We start from the raw sequence: 19,749 nt of genomic DNA, 5'->3' as shown, positions 1-19,749 counted from the left end.
AAGGTCACTATTGCTGACCTCTTTCACTGCTGTCACACCTCCCCACAATAGCCTTGCCTTTGAAGCCCGTCTTCGTCTTCTCTCTCTTCCAAGTCGTATCCTAATAAAACACTTCCAATCGGAACTCCGGCCATTCCGACCCTGCCTCACGAGCAGAGTCTGAACTCCTAAATCTGTAAAATCGGCAAGAAACGCGTTCTGACCTCCCCTTATTCCCATCTATCCATTCCACCGCTAGTGATAATGATATCGCTTCTTTTTTCTTCTACAACCCATTGACGAAATGGAAATGGACTGGTCTCTTGTACAATACCGAGTGTGCTGATTTGGCAACGCCATCGTCCTTAGTTCAAGGTTGCCTTATATTTTGAGGACCTCCCAGGTGCTGGGAATGATGACCAGCAGTCAGGCTTGCTATCCGAGTGTAATGCCGTGACGGGGTCATCCTCAAATGGTTGACTCGGTGCCGATGCCAATAACTCCAGGTAGAAATGGCTGCACCTTCCAGAAAGCTCGGCTCGAGCCTTGACATTGCTCGGCATAAATACCGCTCAGGGCTTCACGCCGGAATGTAATCGCCTTAAGTCGTTCCAGCTGACGTGTCTCTGCCTTCTCTAGCATCCACCTTTTGACGATGTTGCTTATTGCGCAAGTGAACCTCGAAGTTGCCTGCCGTCATTTCCGGCCCAGGTGTGTACAGCTTGCCTGGGCAGTCAAGACAACGGATACGGGGGAGGAACATCCATCTGGCGCCTTCGGGAGGCTGTGACCCTGCTGGTACTGATATCGGCATCTCTGTGTCAGGATTGATGGCTGAGTACTTCATCATGCCCTCAAAGTTATCAAAGGTGTACGTTTGCTTTAGTTGCTGCAAACAGTTCTTTAGCCATTCTGGCGGCGGGGGCTATCAAGCATGTCAGTTCCCTTTCCTAGTTGAAGTCCAAGATACCCATGACTTACAGCAGGTGGTGGCGGTTGACCGGCAACAGGCGGCGGAGCAGGTTGTCGACCAATCTGGCCTTGAGGCAAAGGAGTGCCAAGTTGAGCAGGAAGAGCCTGGCCATTCGAGGCCGGCGTAGACGGCGGAGGCATGGAGGTTGCTGCAGCCGCGGCCGCGCTAGGTATGCGAGTGTGTGCGGGTGTTGACGGTGTCTGAGAGCCACTCGGAGTGAACCTCGCTCTTGGGTTCTGGAGAAGTCTCCTCAGCTTGTCCTTGCCAACCTTCAGTGTAACAATAAGTTGTGTAGGCTCTTCAGTCTCATCGCGAGTATCGCGAAGGGAGCGGCCAAGGTTTCTGCGAGTCTCGTGATGATGGACGATGCTCGCTTCAGGCGTTTCGGAGCGGCCGAGATTCGTGATGCGTTGCTGAGCAGCACTCGCGGCGCCCCGAAGACCTCTCGTCCTGGCCGTGCCGCCAAGCTGAGACACGCCTGGCGAGTCCGGTCCTGAGTCTTCACTATCGTCGGAATCGGAAACCTCGCCATCGCGTGCTCCTGGCCTCTTCCGGGTGGTGGGTGGCGCGCCGGCCACACGCTTGTACAACGTGCTCTCTTCCATATTAGGCGCAGCACCTGGAAGCACGGACGAGACGAGCAGCGTCCTGATTGTCCGCTGCCGTTCCTTGAGGTCCGGCAGTTGAGGGCCACCGCGTCGGTTAATAGATCGCTTCTGCCGTCTCTGTTCCCGAGAGAAGATGACCTCATTGCGTTCCAAGTCAGCGTCACTGAGCTCGTAAAGATACGGCGCATACTCCTTCGCCTGCTGCTGCGGTCTGAATACAGATGGCAGCGGAGACGGCAGGAAGGCGGCAATGAGATCGGGGTCTTCGACCGGTCTGCCGTCGAAGGGATGTCCAACGCTGTACAGACTCCGAGTGAAGAGTTGGCACTGCTCCCGAATGCAGTGAGCAATTGCGGTGGTGAACTCGCCGGACAGTGACATGTCGCGAGTCATTGAGGCGGCAAATTCCTCTGGGGAGTTGAGTGGATTATTGATATCCCACTCAAACTGGTCGACCAAGGTCACGCCGCCAATGGTAACGTTGAGCTTGATCAATATCCTCATCTCGTCATTCTTATAAGCAGAATATGGCAGCTCCGGGTCGAGCGCGTCTTCTTCGGAGAAGACTAGGGGGTAGAAGTCGTTGAGCTGGTCGCGCATTTGTAACGTGACCTGATCCAAGACGGGTTTGTGCTGTGCGTCTAGAGGGATGCCCAGATCCTCAACAAGGTGCTGCGCAAAGAGCTCGCCTGGAATAACCCTGTCGTGGAGGTTCCATGTGAAGGTGTCGCGAAGCTTTATCTTTTCCCAGTCAACGTCTATGCGTATCGGCACGAGCTCCTCATGTTGCTCCGCCTGCTTCTTCAACTCTCTCTTTTTCCACCTGAGCGGATGCGACTGGCGCTTCCCCGGCCGCGGCTTCTGGCTCGGATAGATGACTTGGGCAGGAAAGGGCGCTCGCATGCGGGGATCGATGTCGGTATAGCCGTTGCCGTAGCCACGATATCCTTCGCCGTACAGTTTGCTCGGAGGAAAATATAGGCGTTGGGTTTTGATGAGGTTGTAGTCATCAATCTTGTCTCTCGTCTGTTGCATGTCCTTCTCGAACCGTTCCTGAGCGTCCTTCATCGCGACAGAGTAGTGCCAGTCGCGCGTCACGTAGCGCTCTACCTGCAACTTGTTGAAGGAGTCCTTGTCTCGTACGGGGAGAGCCTTGGTAGCGGCGGAGCGAGGAGTGCCATCGTGATCGTTGGCAGCGGACGCGGAGGTTGATGCCGAGGACGAGGCTGTCGCGCCAGCCGCAGTAGGCGTGGACGTGGATGGCGGCGCGGCCATGATGAAGATATGTGCAGGGTCCCGAATCGCCGCAGCGATGCGACTGCCGAGACGTCGAAGGGAAGACGCGCGATCGGGCCTGGGTTCGTATTGGGCGCGTGTCGTGGCGGATGCCAATTGACGATGGCTCCAAAGTTCACTTGGGGATGAGAGGTGGATTCTGCTACGTCTGTCGCAGCCTCTCTCTCCTGCGCAGCGTGTTGGTGTTGTACCGGGAAAGGCTGGCACGGATGTGGCTAACGCATCTGATGTATCATGTTGGTGTTTTGGCTGGGAATGGTCTGTCTTGAATGACAGGGAGACTTCGTACTGTTAGCACAGACTGACCAATGCGGCGCCCAGGGGAGTTCAGGCCAGCGCCAATCGCAACCTGGAAAATTTCCCAGTTCAGGTACCGAGCGAGCAAAGTATCTTGCCGCATAAATCAGCCGTAGAGCTACATCTAACGTCCTCACTCGTGCTTCAGGACGTGACCGCGTTCCTGAACCTCAGCATGTTGGAATCGCACCGCCGCAAGGAGCCATCAATGGCTTTGACGTATTGCAGGATGCGGCTGATGACATGATGGTGTATGTGAGGGCTAAGATAGTCACTTCTTCTGACTTGGTTTTGCAATTGAGCCTAGCAGCTGGGAAGATGCAAATGATTTACGGGTTGACTAATGTGGCGGAGATGGGGCCTAAAATCTGGCACGTCCAGTTGCGCGATAAGCGCCATTCTCATGATGGAAAATGCATCTTCTTGCGCTAGATATAGCGGTGTGTGCCCAGCGTGCCTTAGGTTCCTAGACAGAAGCCAGCTTGAGGCCATTCGCTCCTCCAGAAAAGGAAAGAGGGCATGCCATCTGGTGTGCCTGTCGTGTCGGTACGGGCCGAGCTTTTGCCGGAAGCAGCTTCAAGCTCGGAGGAAGGCACAAGGGAAGGTTGCCCTGAGTTCTCAGTCCCGTTGCGTGTTTGCTCTTCAGACGTGTAGATGTAGATGCGTCCTTGGGTGTGCTGGTATCCGTAGAGCTCAGAGCTCGGCACAAGGTTCTAGTTGTTCACCATGAGACAGTCTTGAGCTTGAGACAGTCACTCAGGTACCTTGGCAACTTGTTCAAAGCACCTCAGGTATGGGCCAATTATCGTCATTGCCTCACACCTACAGTACAGCCAGCTCAAGACAAGATTTGAGCAAGCGACCCGCCAAGCATAAAGCGGCACTACTTCATATTTTCACTCAAGGTTGCATAAAAACACCTCAGCCAAGGTGTCATGGTATTAATGAGTGAGAGAGACGTGGGCCGTGGCTGGCGCGACACGCGAACAATAGCCCAGCACCCTACGGATATGCGCAAGGCGGTTTTAAGCGATGCGACGTATGCACAAAATTCTCCACCAAAGGTACTTGACGGTACTGGGTTTGCATAGGTAGCACACAGAGGTGGAAGGAAGGATCGAGGGAGCACCTGCGTGCCTGCTTGACCTGACCTGCCCGAGCACCCACAAACAGCAACGAGCCCCTCCTTTCCCCGCCCTGAAAATCGACGTATTTGTCGTCAAAATACTTACGCCCGACACACCAACTTTGCATTGCATCTCTTCTCACGTTCAGTCCTTCGAGTTCTGGACCGGTGCATCGCTATCTCTGAGATATCACTTTCATTTTCTAGTCAATTACCCCAGAAAATACCGCCATCATGTCGGAGGAGATCGGTTAGTACTTCCCTGTTCCTTTTCAAGCTCTGCAGAGCATTGCGCGCAGTGCCTGCCTTTTCTCGCACGTTTTTGCTGGTCCCGGTGCTGTCGCTGGTCCCGGTGCTGCATTTGCGTCACATACCAAAACAGCCCACGCAGCTACCCCGCCACCACCCGAAATACACCACAAACGCACACCATGCTATCCAAAGCAGATGCCCTTGCCTCAAGGGACTCGACGAGGCTCAACGAGACTCGAGGACGACTCGAGCTGCGTCTTCGCCATGAACTAGTAACAAACTAACGATCCCCCAGACTACACCCTCAACAACCCCGATACTCTCACCAAGTACAAGACCGCCGCTCAGATCTCTGAGAAGGTCTTGGCTGCGGTTGCCGAGCTCATCAAGCCTGGCGAGAAGATCGTCACCATCTGCGAGAAGGGTGACAAGCTCATCGAGGAGGAGCTCGCCAAGGTCTACCGTGGAAAGAAGGTCAACAAGGGTCTGTTTCCCTCCTTCTCTCTCTCCCTCCTGGTCGTATGCTGCCTACCTTATTTCTGAGCATCGCTGACCTCCTTCGCGTGTTGCAGGTTTCTCCCACCCTACCACCATCTCCCCGGCTTCCTTCGTGACCCCCTACACTCCCCTCACTACCGATGAGGCCGAGGCTGCCACTGAGATCAAGGAGGGCGAGCCCATCAAGATCCAGCTTGGTGCTCAGATTGACGGCTTCGGCTCCATTGTCTGCGACACCGTCGTCGCCGGTGAGATCACTGGCCGCACCGCCGACCTGGTTCTCGCCAACTACTACGCCAATGAGCTCCTCCTCCGCTTGATGCTCCCCCCCGGTCTGCTCGCTTCCGGCACCGACGAGGAGAAGGCCAAGGCTGCTGCTGCCAAGGCACCCACCCAGGCCAAGATCACCAGCCTGCTCGAGAAGGTCGTCAAGTCCTACGACTGCAACCTGGTTGAGAGCACCACCTCATGGCTCTTTGAGCGCAACGAGATCGAGGGCAAGAAGAAGATTGTCCTTGCACCCGCCGAGGGCACCAAGGGCGATGGCACTCCCGAGATCGGTGAGGTCTGGGGTGTCGAGATGGGCGTGAGCTTGGGCGCTGGCAAGGTCAAGACCTTGGAGTCAAGAACTACTCTGCACCGTCGCACCACCACCAACTACGGCCTCAAGCGCCCTACTTCCCGCAAGATCCTCTCCGAGGTCCAGAAGAAGTTCGGAACCTTCCCCTTCAGCTTGCGCCAGCTCGATGACGAGCGCGATGCCAAGTCTGGTGTCGTTGAGTGCGTGCGTGGCAATGTCTTCCGCGCCTACGAGGTTGTTGGCGACAAGGACAACTCCCCCGTCGCCCGCTACCTGTCGACGATTGGTAAGACTTCTCACATGTACAAGAAAGTGCGGCCCATAGTGCTAACATGTCGATAGCCATCACCAAGAACGGTATCACCAAGCTCGGTGCGCCGCCCGCTCTTGACCTTGAGAAGGTCAAGTCGGACAAGAAGATTGAGGACGAGGAGATTCTCAAGATCCTTGAGCAGCCCCTGTCCAGAAATACCGGAAAGAGCAAGAAGAACAAGAAGAAGAAGAAGCCGGCCAAGAAGGCTGCTGCTGCGGGCGGCGAGGAGGAGGAGGAGAGCGATGAGGAGTAAAGCGATCTCAGTGTAGGAAATGGCGATGACTGTCAATGAGACGAGCAAGGGGGCGGCCCGATTTTACGCCCACAATTTTTGTCGTGAAAGTCAAATGTGTGATTGTATTCCTTGGGGCAGTCGATGGATAGGGCCATTGCCAGGATGAGGCCGGAAACAGGAACGCTCGCTCTGCTTATCCGACGCCAAAAAAGTTGGCTGGCTGGCTGCACGACTGCTTTTTGGAATGCCGAGGAGAGAGCTGCTTGCTCGCCCATCTGAAGCTTCAGCCAGCCGCCACTGCAGCCCGGGTCGTTACCTCAGTCGTCCTACCAGGAGGCACAGCAGGAAAAAGCAGCGAGCAGCGTAGCTAGGACTCAACAGCTGCTCACTGATTCATCCAACAGAAGGTGTTGGACTGAATGGAAGCCTGAACTGGCGGCAAGCCCAACAAAGACAATGAAAGTCATCCATCTACTCCGTACCTGCACGCGCTACGCATCCTTGAGCATGCCTGACCTTCTTCCCCTGAGTGCAACTCAACTTGTGAGTCTAGTGTTGGTTGACCGACCACCACAGAGTGGGATAGCAACGTGACGATATGGATGTCTGAGAGAGCAGAATGAGAGCGAGACGACAGGGGTATTAATGTCTCGATGGGACGATGAGACGGAGCACGCCAGGTCCCAGGAGACGCCGTCGGCCGGGGGAAGAAGGTGAGCCACGAGGATGGGTGGAACAAAATTGTCCAATTCCAGAGGTGTCCGGTTTCCCGTCCTCGCCGGGGCCCTGGTCGTCGTCGATACGGCAGAACTTAGAAGACCCGCCAGATACCCAGATGGCGGGTGCCCAGCCCCTGGTGATGGAAGGTAAATGGAAGCGGACCTAGAAGCCCGAGGCCCTTGATCTTGGCTTGTAAAGACGACTGTTCAGAATCATGAAGTAGACCTCGTTCTCACTTCTCTGCCTTGTCTTGCCTGGATGATTCAATCGTTATCTAAGGTAGGTAAGTAAGGTACCTCATATCAAAGGTGAAAGAGGCAAAGTCTGCCTTAGGTAGGTAAAGGTAAAGAGGCACAGGAGAAGGCTGGAAAAAGTTGAATGGCTGATGCCAACGTGCGGCAAAGTATGTCCATGTCACAGGGCCAATAGTGAGCTTGGCCGATGTTGTGGCACTGAACCACAGGTTCCCAACAGCGCTGTGACCTGCACCCGCCCCCCCTGCCCACCACCTGTACTCGCCTTGAGTGCCTTGAATGCCGCCGTGTGCCCGCCTAAGGTAGACGCCCGTGGCCGCTCAAAGGCACCCGAGGCAGGGAAGGAGTAAGGTATGTAGCTTTGTAGCTCTCCATTAGCCCCCCAGTCCGTTGTCTCCGAAAATCCTCGAGGTCCATCCCGCAGCTTCACACCCTTTCTTCTCCCATCCCTCCTTTTCCTAAAGTCATTCGCGTCGCAAGTGGAGGGAACGCGCCCAAACCGTATCGCTGAATGCCTTCAAAGACGAGAGAAGTAACCATGCCCAAATTCACCCTCCAGAGACACGAAACTAACGCGATTCTAGGCGTCCGACTCGGAGCGTTTGCCCGTCTGGTCCAAGGCAAGGAGGTCAGGGGCCCTCGAGAGCCCAGTTGCCATGATGCCCACGAGTACGAGAGCCACGCGGTCGCGCTTTTCCAGCCCGCATCAGCACGCCAACGGAGGAGGAGTATCGGAACCTGTCAAGAAGAGCAAGGGAGCAAGCGAGGCCTCGAGGACCTTCATGCAGAAATGGTTGGAGCCTACGGTGCAGAGCAAGCCGAGCTTCGAGGAGGCTGGATTGATGCGATACGGCGTCACCGAGAACATGGCGCCCCTGGGCACGCTGCCAAAGGGACCACAGGCCAAAAAGCCGGGTCAGGAAGTCGCGAATCCCGTCAGGAAGATTATCCTCAAGTCGAGCTCAGCAAGTTCTGCTGTCGCTGCTGCTGCAAAGGCGGCGGCGGCGGCAGCGGCGGCAGCAGCTGATGAGGCAGATGCGTCTTCCATGGCAAATCGCTCAGAGACACCGACACCGACACCCCCTCCGCGCCTGCCTACTCCTCCAGCCAACGCTCAAAAGGCGACCAGAAAATCTCTTCCCGCACGTGGTCTGGACGACGACGACGAAGACGAGGACTACACGCCCAAGGCAGCCGCAGGAAAGAGCCATGGCCGTCGTGCATCTGCCTCCATCTCACGCAAGAGTGTGTCGCGCTCATCGGTAGGACGCCGTGCATCAGCTTCACTTCATCAAATGGCTCCCTCGAGCGACGCCGTGCAGCCTTCAGAATCGACGCCCGAGAACAAGGACGTCGTCGAGAGGGCTGTGGAGGTCGCAATCGACGAGGCGCTCCGGCATTACCGCTATCCCACTGCGTGGGCACTCCGGACCCTCTACGACGAAAATTCTTCTAACCCGGTCTTCCTCTCCATGTTTGAGGACGTTTACCACCAAACAGCCGACGAAGACACCCTCGACGAATTTTCTCGCCTTATCGAGGAGAAGAAGCGAGAAGGCAAGAAGGACAATCAGGCTTGCTACTTTTTTGTGCCCCCTTCCACCAACTCGCGCTTCACCCCCCACAAGCCAAAGCCTGCGCCCTACGGCAATCTTCTCTCTCTCGACCTCTCAAAATCGGACGACGAAGACGACGATATGCCTCAAGTTACCCCGACAAAAAAGGCTAGGAAGCGCAGGGAGATTCCGGAATCACCCATGGGCATGAGCGTCGACGACGAAGAAGACGACGACACTACTTTACTGGCGGCGGAAACCACCATCGCGACCATGACCCCGTCACGCAAGCGTGCCCGAAGAGATTCTGCAAGCAGCGACTCGTCCTTGTCAGAGCTCTCTGCATCTCCGTCTCTGCCACCCGACTCGCCTTCGCCCAGCTCTCCGCCCGTTTCCGTGGCTGTTCAAGGCGATAGCCACAGTCGCCGTCACAGTGCCACGACGGCTGCCACGGCTGCTGGGGCCGACCCCGAGACCACCTTGACCAGCGCACCACCGCCAGCCGATCCACAGCCAATGAAGAGACGCGGCAGATCCCTTGCTGCTAAGGCGAGCGTGTCTGACGCATCCAACCCAAACTCACCCACCCTCCCCCCAAACGTATCTCAAGCTGCAGGGGCTAGCAACATGCCTGGTCGACTTTCTTCGCCCATTTTCCCCAACCTTTCGACGACAGCAGCACCCTCGAAGGCGAATGGCAAGAAGAACGCCAACAAGGACAAGACTCCTCGCGTACTGCCCAGCGACGATGCAACCACCCTGCGGAGGAGAGATGCACGCGATAGCACAGTTAGCCAGACGCCCCAGCCTGAGAGCCATATTCGCGGTTCCGCCATGAGAAGCAGGGCTGGATCTATGGCCGCATCTTCACCAGCAGTAAATCTGCGCAAGTCGGCAAGAACACCAGCGCCGAGCTCGAATCTGCCTGTGAATCTGACTCTGAGCACGAGAACGACGAGATCAGCAAAGAGGACGCACGACGAGATCGACAATACGAGCTCGCCGACTGCGCCGTCAATCCTCGGAGAGGTGACGCCCGTCACGAGCTCTAGGGCTGCGACACCGACGAACCTGCGCCCTACGAAGAAGCAACGGACTGGCTTGCGTATCAAAACTTCGTAAGTTGCCTCTTTCCCCTTTGCATCATGAAATTTAGGCCTCGCTGTGGCAAAGCGGATGACTTGACATGATGAGTCGAGGGCGCCAGTGATGAGTGGCGCGAGCCTGGCAGCGTCGCACCGAAGCATCCTCGTCTCTGCCATCATCCGTCTGTCAAATTTCATCCATGGTTCGCCAAATCAAGCTGGACATAGACTGACGCATTCTTACAGACCCATGAAGAAGAAGGGAGGCACTGCGGCTGGACTACCTCGTGCCAGCGGTGAGGGCGGTGCAGTTGCCGCCAACGGCGGTGGCCCAATCAACCAGGTAAGCTGCCAGTTCAATAACGAATCCTTCAGCAGCACGGAGCTGCGGTCATTTTCATCGATGCCGCACCCTTACTGTTGCGTACGGGGAGCGAGGAGATGATGGGGCCGGGCGAGGGTCGGCGAATGGTGAGGGCATGGTTTTCGGGGGCCAAGGCGCACATCCCGAGGGATACTGAGTTTAGCGGCCAGTCCCGACCTCCCATTTTTCCCGGCCAGCCTGCACCCACACTCCTACTCATTTCCCGTAAATTGCCTCAACGATCACATTGCTGACACATCTCATCAGGATGAGAACGACGACTACTGCTCAGCATGCAGCGGCGTTGGAGAGCTGGTCTGCTGCGAGAACTGCTCCAGGTCATTCCATTTCGAGTGTGTCGACCTGGGGCTGGGCGACACTCTCCCCGAGGAATGGTTTTGCAACGTCTGTTTCAGCAGCAGATACCCCACCAGGGTGCCCGAACACAAGGGTCCCTTTGGCGGTTTGATGAACACTCTGGAGAAAACTAATCCTCGAGCCTACAAGCTGCCGCAAGGCGTGCGTGTGTATTTCGAGGGCGTCAAGGTCGGCCCTGAAGGCGAGTACGAGGATGTGGTAGTGCCCGCTAAGCCAAAGTAAGCTACAATCTCTGTTCTCACTATCTCGCTGTGTTCCAAACATCCCATCCCGCCTGTCCTTGGGGAACGCTTCGACTGACAATCACTACAGGAAGAAGGGCTATGAGGAAGCTCCAGACTTCTTCAAGGTTCGAGAAACTGACGGATCTGCTGTGCTATGCCACAATTGCCAACACCCGACCGCCGACAATCGAGCCATCATTCCCTGCAGCCTCTGCGGGCTTCACTGGCATCTGGATTGCCTCGATCCCCCGCTGGCAATCCCGCCTGTGGTGCGAACATGGCGTTGCCCTGCGCATGCAGACGACCTGTTAGCTACATTGCCAGAGGAGCTTGCCCCAGCTCACCGCTTCCGGAAGATCAAAGGCGCCCCGGTCATCGTTCCTGCCTTCAGCCGCGGCATGAAAAACAATGGCTTCATTGAGATTGATGACGAAGAATCCGAGGATGAAAATTCGGGTTGGAGCGATGTCAAGACCTTCGGTCGCGTCTACAAGCTGTCTTCCAAGGGCGTTGTCCTCGATTTCATTTCTCAGTCAGTTCTCTTGGATCCTTATTTTGTTGTTTTCAAATTCTAACAGATCTGCAGGCTTCGGAAGGATGGCGCTGGTCACATCAAAGGCTCGACGGCTTCAAACACCGTCCAGGCGCCACTAGTCAGCGAGCCCATGAGTGCTCGTTCACGTGTTGAGCAGCAAGCAGTGCTGAATTTGGTCGAATTGGCCTCCACTCAACCCACTACCAAGCTTGACGAGCTCACAGAGGCATTGCTAGTAAGTCAAGAACTGTTTGGAATTGCAAACAGTTGTGACTGACACATGTATACAGACAAACGCCGAGCCAGCTATGCTCTCGCTCATGGCTCGTGGCAGTGTCAATAACTTTGCCAGCGGAGATCTAAATGTTACCGATAAGCAGAGTCTCCGCGCAATGCTAGCTCAGATGGAAGCCATGACTGGTCGCATCAAAGGCTTGCTTGGAGACGACCAAAGAGAAAGCGGTGTTTCTGGTATGGGCATCGAGGCCGATCAAACGGCGATCGACTGTGACCATACCAACGGCACTGTCAGCACCGGAGACGACGCAGCCTCGATTAAAAATGAGTCCGTGGAGCCCCCTGCCGACCTACCTACGCCAGCGACTACGACCCAAGATAACCCGGAGCCGATCAACAGCCTGGGCGAGAAGTCTTCGCAGGAGGTCCCCAACGACGCGAACGAAGATGATGTGCCCGACATGGATATCGACTAGGCTAGCGTTAACAGCGATTCGACTATATGTTTAACTGATTATTCTTATCCTACCAAACACAACACACAAGGGTGGTGTTGAGACGCTAATTGGAAGTGGATGGTTCGCCTCGTCCCAGGACTAGGGAATCAGCAGCCAACACAGCCAATTGCGGATATAGCCCATTTTCTACTCTTTTCTTATTTGATTCCCCAAGACACGACCCCCACACGGATCTGGAGTTTGGGAGGGCTCAAAACGAAGCAGCGAGCAAGCGCAAAGAAAGACCGGTGAAGGAAGACCGGCCATAGAATCGAAGCGTACCGAGACAGGTACGACAGAAAGCCACATAGGCTTCGAGCGACCCGACAAAGCAAGCTCGCATAGTCATTCATGGCCTTGTAGCCATGGAGAGTGCAAACTGGATTGGCCGAAGCACGTAGAATGTGCTGAAGGCGAGGAGGGGACGGGCATCTGGTTATCTGCCCATGCTGCCACCTGGGGAAAAGGAATGGTGTGAAGGCCAGCTTTTTGTACCTCACTTTCCTATTCACCTTTCCCTCCAATTTTCTTTTCCCCTTACTGGAATTCCCTCACACCCTGCCTCAATCTTGTATCATAGGCCATTACCTCTTCTCGTAATATCTCTCTTTTGGACCAGCAGGCAGGGCTGGGCTGGCTAGATTACCAAGGGAAACAGAGCACTTCTTTTTTTTTTTCTCCAGGGAGGCAAGAGCGGAAAATCCAATTTGGGAAATGGGATTGATGCGACCTGAAGCCGGCCGGCGGTTTTGAGTACCTTGGGTCCAGGCCAGGTTGAAGGAGAAAGCGGGAAAATGGGGCAAACCCCGGGAGACGAAGGGAGGGTAGCCTGACGAGGCCCAGTAGATAGAATGCTACACCCCATGATCTATATAACCCACCATTGCCGTTCCCTCCAATGCTGCAGTTGTCATTTGTGAAGAAAATCGACACACTTATCTCTACGAGCATGGGCCTGCGCTCCTTTGAGAAAGTTTCCTAGGCATTGCCTGGATTGGATGGCACCGACAGTGGTACTCTAGTCTATTGTCTCTGCCGTTGACAGAAGAGACAATGAGCAGTGGAAAACCAACAAAGCCTAGCTGTGACAGATGGCATTTACTAGTTACAATCTTGGGCCTTTCCCCAGAATCCTGCCCATCCATTCGCCATATTGACGTTCTCTGGTCTAGTATCTTTCAGTCGTCGCGTCCCTCCCTCATGGACAGAGCAGCAGGTGTCTCCGACTTCAGGCTTCTTCTTACTTAACATCAACATCACTATGCTCCTTCGTGCACGGGAAACGGTAGGACCCGAGAGATCTCGTGTGGCAATATCAACTAGCTTTTACGACAATGCTTGACTAACAATACCTTATACTTATGCTATCTAGTATGAAGAAGAAAACACTACAAAAAAAGGAAGAAACACCCAGCAGCCCAAGGTAAAAAGTTTGCGTGGCTATCAAGAGTTTTTTTTTTTGCCTGACTGCCTGCCTAGCGAACGAACCCGGCAGGTCGCGGCATACACACACGAATGCTTTGACTGCGGAAACACACTCTCGACTCCATAGCTCTCTCATAACAAAAAGCAGCATATGCGATCTTTTAGGGGGTTGCGTCTTGACTGCCATGCGAAGGTGGGGCTTCAGGACAACATCCGGCTACCCTCTCTCGGTTTTTCTATATACCACGCCACAAGCAAAGTGAGGGTAGCAATAGTAAAGCTTGTAAAAAAAACTTCCCCAGCGGAAAAAAAAGAAAGGACAGGAAGAGTGAAGTGGCAAGTGGGGGGCTTCTAGAGCCCCGAGTGAAACGAAAATAAAAAACCCTCTTCGTTGCTGCGACCACATTTCCGGAGAGGCAGCTTCATGTTGTTGTTGCCCTGTCTATCATCAAGACATGGCCTCCTCCACATCTGGAGTGGCTTGCGCATTTTCCTGACACATTGGGCGGTGTGTACCCCCTTGCAAACATTCTTACATGACGATCCAGATCAACCAAACTCCTGTGCCGATCCCATACCAAGCCATCCCTTACCAAGCGAAAAAAAGAGCGGCATGAGCCAGTCAGACCCTCTCTGACCAGCAATTCGTCTGTACAAGTGGCGTGTGAATCATCGCTTTTCAACTCGTCAGTCACGTCGCGCTCTGGCTTGGTGGAGAGGGGTTGCGAATGGGGGATCGCTTACTCGGCCACGTCTTCCGTTGACTTGCTCCTGCTGCATGTACGCCATGTTCTGCATACCGCCCATATTGCCATAGCCACCATATCCCGACATGCCCATGTTCATACCAAATCCAGGAGGTGCGTACGGTGCCTGGCCGGGAGGCATCTGAGGAAGCTGAGTCGGCGGCTGAATGGGGCTTCCGTTGGCCAGGTTCTGGCTGCGGTACTGGTCAATGGACGGGCTTGGGCTGCTATACCCTCCAAAGCCTGCCTGCATCGGCGGGAAGAAGTTGTTGATGGGGGGCGTCGCACGGTTGAGCATGCTCTGTTGGTACTGGAGCTGCTGCAGATTCGCAGGCGTCGGCATGGGAGAGTTGGACTGGTTGTACATGGGGTTTTGAACACCATAGGGAGGGAAGGGGGCCATGCTCGCGTCGGCAGGCTCACTGCGTTGGCCGCCGAATCCCAACTCATAGTTGGAAGGGTTGACGGGCTGGTTCAACGAGTTATAGTACTGCTGCTTGCTCATGTGAGCAGCCTGCTGCTGCTGGTGGTTGTTCATGTTGGCCTGGCGGGAGGCCGGTCGCTGCCGCTGCTCATTGTTGTTGCTGTTATTGCCAGAGTTGCCATGGCCGTGATCGCGGCCACCGCCACTGTTGCGAGTCGACAGGCCAACCTCGTCCATCAAACGCTTGTAACCTTGGCCGGGCTGGGCCTTGATGCGGACCAACACGTTCTTGACGTTCTCAACCACCTGGCTGCGAATGCTCTCGTCAAAGAACGGCGTGGTGAGAACCTTGAAGATCAAGGTGGCGCCGCAGGCATGGTCACTCAGGATCGCCTCGAGAATTTGGTCGTTGGGTGTGAAGAACAAAGCCTTCAAGATGGTGTCTCGCGCCTCGGGCTCGGCCTTTTGGTTAATAACCTTGAGCACGGTGAGGTAGGCAACCTTGTGAGTGCACAAGTGGACGAGGCAGGGCACAAGCTGGGGGGACAAAACAGTCCTGCGCTGAGGGAAGGTGCAGGTATCCAAAAACCAGGTCAACAAGAGGGCACCGTTGGCGTTGGTGGCGAGCTGGACGCTGTGCAAAGCGATCGCGGCAGCCAGCATCCGCTGCTGCTCCTTGGTGGAGTGATGGCTCTCCAAGCAGGCGCGCATAGCTCGGGCACCGTAGCGGCCCTGAGAAACCTCCCACATGCGGCTGAGCATGGTTTCGAAGATGAAGTCATTGAAGGGAGCACCGAACTTGAGGCAGCCTTGAAGAACGTAGTTGCCGTACTGGTCCAGGAACAGAGGGATGGTGTAGGGTCTGAGGTGCTCGACAATCAAATTCATCTGGTGCGGGGTCTTGCAAACGTCGATAATCTTCTGGGCAGCCCAGGTGCCGTTCTTGTGTACGCCAATCTCCGCCATGTGAGGAGCGATCTCGGCCAACATGGCGTCCCGAAGGTCATCGGAGCAGTGCTCAAAGAGCTTCTGTACAACAGTATTGCCAAGGTAGTCGGACGCTAGCTCGGCAATCTCTGGCAGCATGTCAAGAGCGGTCGTCTCGATCTCGGCCTGGGAGAGGCTCTGGTTGTCGATTCTCTTTCTGATATCTCTGAGTCTCGGGGCATCGTGGACGCGGGTGTGGGCCGGTTCCCGGATGGGGGGAATCTCGTCGATGAAGTTGGTGAACTGGATCGATGATTGAAGACTGCGGGAGATCTTGGCAGCATCCTCCTCGGTGGCCTGGAACTGCTTAACGATGCGCATGATGTCACTCGTCATTTCTGACAGAGGAGGCACAACGGGAGCAGCATTGGCTGACTGGGCCGATGCATTTGCGCTCTCGCCAGCGGTACCGGGGGCCGCATTCTGCGCATTGTCCTGGTTCTTCGCGAACGGGTCGGGGCTGGGCGAGGGGAAAACGCCATCGTGGCCGGGCGTGTTCGAGGCAGAAGGCGGCTTGGCAAAGTTGATGCGAATGGGTCCTGCTCCAGGGAAGATTTCTTTTCCGTTCATGCTGGCTTTCGCAGTGATGGCGCTCTCCATCCGCTCGAAGTTCACAAAACCGCAGTTCTTGTGCGTGAGAACACGAGCAGACAGAATGTGACCGTATGCCTTAAACATCTCAGTCAAAGTCGATGTAGTAGTGGAAGTCGGGATGCTGCCGAGCCAAAGGGCGCTGGTAGGACCCTCAAGACCCTGGTCCTCGGCATTGAGCAATCCCGCATTGCGGCTGCTCGACCTTCCCAGGTTCATAGCAGCCACAGCTTGCGGGAGGTCGTCAAACTCCTTTTCATCCGGCAGACGGATCTCCGCAGGAGGGACGGCGTTGCCCATGCCACTACCGGACATGTAGGTTCGCATGAGGCGAGAGCCAGGAGTGTCGAGGACGCCGGCTGTTCGGGCACGAGGACGCGTAGCTTGGTTGGCAAACGCCTGGACAGCCAGATTGTGGTTGTGGATCGCAGCGTTCGTAGCTGCGAGCTGATCCTGGAGGTGGGCAACGTACTGGCTCTCAAGAGTCATGTCCTCGAACTCATCGTCCTCCTCGTCTGCGTACTTGTCCTTGTTGTTGACCGAGTACGAGCGGAAACGATTAGCCTTAGTAAAATCGTTGAAGCTCGGAATGTACGGTGTTGCCAACTGGGCGCGGGGAGGCTGCGGCGTCTCAGCAAGTCCCAAGTAGTCCAGCGTCCTCATATGGACATCGCTTTCTCCACCCCCCTCTCTGGAAATCTGAGATTGCGTGGGCGAGCTCGGCCCATTGGTCGAGCCGATGCTCGCAATGCTCGCAAGAGTCATACCCCTATCGCGACCCGTTCCGGTAGGGTTCCAACTGCTGAAAATGGACGGCCCAAAGGGAGAGCTGGTGCCGGGGATCTGCGCGAAAGGGCTCCGCTGAGGCATCGAGCCTGCGCGGAGGCGGGAGAGCAGCGCAGAGTTGTTGGAAGCCGTGTCGACCGGTTCGAGACCGGGAGACGGAGATTTGAATGGGCTGTGGGACGGAGTTGGCCGGGATGATTTGGGAGCCATAGCCGGGAGGTTGAGCAAGCCATTGCCTACACCGCCGGGCGAGAACCGCGATGGCACGGTTCCAGCACGGGCACGTCTCGCCTGAGGCATAGATTCGGGGGTGGGCAATTGGGCAAAGTCAGGAAAGCCATCGGTTGGCGACTCGGGGATGTTCTCGCGGAGGGGCGTAGAGTTGCCGCTGGTCGGCGGACCGCCCCAAGGATTTACCGGCAATCCGGGGACGCCTTCTTGAGCTTGAATTTCGCGGGCCCTGTCGAATTTTGGTCAGCAAAAACGGATGGTCACTCGCAGGGTGGCAGAGCGAACGAACCTCTTGGAGTATAGCCTGCTGGAGCCGGGCATCTCGTGCGATGGAGAGCCAGCCCCTGATCGCGAGGCGCTAGCCATCTTGCTAGAGTGATTCAAACCGCCTGGCAGGCCGAATGGTGATCTGACAGATGAACCAGCGGTCGGGTCAATGGGGGATGTGTTGTTGGCGGTTGGTGAGGTGGACCGATTCTGTGTGGCAGATTGGGGCGGGTAACCAATGGCCAGGTGATCAGATCTAGTTGACATTATCAATTATCTAGGCCAAAGCTCATCAGAAATTTTGTGACACTAGAATTTTCCCAGCGGGTTGCTGTCGTTGACGAATTGAGCAATGCTCTCCCGGTCGACGGTTGACAGGCGCGGGGGAGAAATGGACCCAATGAATTGTGGACAGCTTCGAGACCGTAACGTCTCGTATTCCACAGTCGGGGGTTTCGAGGGAGGGTGACGGCACGGTGCTGCGTCAGTTCCCAGCGTCTTCTCCGGGCGAGTATTGAGCGGAGGGTCCGGAGCTGCTGCTGTCGGGCTGTCCAATTTCGGTGGGCAGAGCAACAATGGTAGGCGTAGAGCAGAGCAGAGCAGAGGCGCGCGAAAGAAGAATGGTGTGGTCGTTGGGGCCTTTGTGCGGTAAGGAATGTTCGTCGAAGGGTTGAAAGAGTTGAAAGGTCGTGTTTGTGCGTGTTTCCAGGTATTACAAGGTACGCCAGGCCAGCCAGTCGGTCGGTTGCAAAAGGGCTGCTGGGTGCTCGAGAAAATAAAAGGAGAGTTCGACGTCGGTCGGGGGGAGTGAGGTCAAGGAATGTCGGGGGGGACAAGTGGGCTTTAGACGTGGACGTGGACGTGGACGAAAATCGGGCGCTGGGGGTGATGGAAAGATTTCTCTTGCCAGGCACTCGGGTAGCCGTTTTGTGGTCGCGTAGCTTTTAGCGGTGGGCTTGGGTCAATGTGGATGCTTGGTGCCGCCGATTGCTGGTGGTGCTGCTGCTGCGATGTGCGATGCGGATGCGGATGCGTAGCGTTGCGTCCTTTTGGTCTGGCCAGTCTCTCGGATCAGATTCCACAGGTTCCCAGTGTGTCTAGACGTCGAGAGTCCCAACAAGCAACCTTGGACGATGGAATTGTGTGGTGGGCGAAAACCAGCTCGTTGTCCTTTCCTCCAGATGATCTTTTTGAGCAAGACGTAAAAAGAGAGAGGAAAGAAACAAAAGTAAACGGTCTCAATATACAGGCTTCATTAGTATAGGGACGATGAGGCCTGGAGAAAGGGATAGGGGGTTTGGGGGTGTGGTTGAAGATGGGGAGTGTGGGAGTGGGAGAGGGGAAAAAAAGAGACACGAGCGGAGGAGTAAGAGGATATGTGAGTTGAGAGGCTTGATGGTGAAAGGGACCCTTTGGCGGTTGGCCTTTGGTCTGGAGTGTTTTGGTGTGTTCCGGTACAAGCAAAGCAACGCAAGCAAGCAAGTGCAGAGAGCAGATGCAGGACAGGAGACGGGAGTTTAGACGACTGGCCAGTAAGGACACTTTGTTAGGGGGTAAGGAGGGACGGCGAGGCAGGGGGAGGAAGGTGAGGTACCTCTGGCTGCTTGCCTCTGAGGCGGAGGTACTTGGACCAAGGCCTCTTCTTTCTCTTACGGAGAAGTGACTCGCGGTACTTCTGAAAGATGAGATGTACTCCGTACCTTGGACAGTTACACAATTGACCAGACCCGACCTTAGATACATCATACCTACCTCCCCATCCTCTCCACTGAACAATACCAGATGCCACAGCTCTATCGTCGACCCGACTTCAGACCTCTGACCTCAGGCATAAAGAGGCTACATAACGTCAGCCAACATGGAGTGTGAGGTAGATGGGCCAGCAAGGCGAAGCAGCGAGGCAAGGTACGGCGTGCCTGATGTAAACCAGCGTCTGGCAGGGCCACCGTCGCCGCCATCGTCACTCTACACGTTACTAGCACCACACACATGCCATGCCGTATGTACGGAGCAGGTAATGGATGTGAGTGAATACCTTGGATCCACGGGCAGTAGGAGGTACGGAGTAAGGTAAGGTAAGGTAGACTGAGGTTCAGGGGATTGGTGGTCAGCATCAGGTTTCCGAGTGGGGAAAGGTACAAGGCTTCACGGAGAGGACCACAGTCACACGTCAGTACTCCGTACTCCATACTTTCTCAGATTTCCCTGGACCCTCACATCTCCCGTCCGCCAGTCGTCACCTTCTGTCTCTGTCTCCAAACTTAGGGCAGTTTAGACCAGGGCAG

General features: G+C 55.6%; 5 protein-coding genes across 5 annotated transcripts; 2 read left to right on the top strand and 3 right to left on the bottom strand.

The window, feature by feature from the left end:
* Positions 1-580: 580 nt before the first annotated feature.
* Positions 581-3,256, bottom strand: CABS01_00492 (snf5/smarcb1/ini1; the record flags this gene model as incomplete). The annotated part of the gene is made up of 3 exons (XM_060533873.1): positions 581-904; positions 961-3,080; positions 3,163-3,256. The coding sequence occupies 3 exons, from the start codon at positions 3,254-3,256 to the stop codon at positions 581-583; spliced, it is 2,538 nt and encodes an 845-aa protein (XP_060406387.1).
* Positions 3,257-4,513: 1,257 nt separating this feature from the next.
* CABS01_00491 (DNA-binding protein) lies at positions 4,514-6,175 on the top strand (the record flags this gene model as incomplete). The annotated part of the gene is made up of 4 exons (XM_060533872.1): positions 4,514-4,529; positions 4,827-5,015; positions 5,104-5,895; positions 5,952-6,175. 4 exons carry the CDS (start codon positions 4,514-4,516, stop codon positions 6,173-6,175), a joined length of 1,221 nt encoding a protein of 406 aa, XP_060406386.1.
* Positions 6,176-7,642: 1,467 nt separating this feature from the next.
* On the top strand, positions 7,643-11,986 carry CABS01_00490 (PHD-finger domain-containing protein; the record flags this gene model as incomplete). The annotated part of the gene is made up of 7 exons (XM_060533871.1): positions 7,643-7,663; positions 7,716-9,805; positions 10,019-10,115; positions 10,404-10,732; positions 10,827-11,270; positions 11,325-11,508; positions 11,564-11,986. The coding sequence occupies 7 exons, from the start codon at positions 7,643-7,645 to the stop codon at positions 11,984-11,986; spliced, it is 3,588 nt and encodes a 1,195-aa protein (XP_060406385.1).
* Positions 11,987-12,644: 658 nt separating this feature from the next.
* On the bottom strand, positions 12,645-12,872 carry CABS01_00489 (uncharacterized protein; the record flags this gene model as incomplete). Its single annotated transcript, XM_060533870.1, has 1 exon — positions 12,645-12,872. The coding sequence occupies one exon, from the start codon at positions 12,870-12,872 to the stop codon at positions 12,645-12,647; it is 228 nt and encodes a 75-aa protein (XP_060406384.1).
* A 1,247-nt stretch (positions 12,873-14,119) lies between these two features.
* Positions 14,120-17,731, bottom strand: CABS01_00488 (uncharacterized protein; the record flags this gene model as incomplete). Its single annotated transcript, XM_060533869.1, has 2 exons — positions 14,120-17,426; positions 17,487-17,731. The coding sequence occupies 2 exons, from the start codon at positions 17,729-17,731 to the stop codon at positions 14,120-14,122; spliced, it is 3,552 nt and encodes a 1,183-aa protein (XP_060406383.1).
* Positions 17,732-19,749: the final 2,018 nt, after the last annotated feature.

Source organism: Colletotrichum abscissum (assembly GCF_030869225.1).
Source record: "Colletotrichum abscissum strain IMI 504890 chromosome Unknown Scaffold_1.1, whole genome shotgun sequence".
NCBI classification, from domain to species: domain Eukaryota; kingdom Fungi; phylum Ascomycota; class Sordariomycetes; order Glomerellales; family Glomerellaceae; genus Colletotrichum; species Colletotrichum abscissum.
The sequence above is the reverse complement of the archived record's forward strand: the minus strand, read 5'-3'. Positions and strand labels throughout refer to the sequence as shown.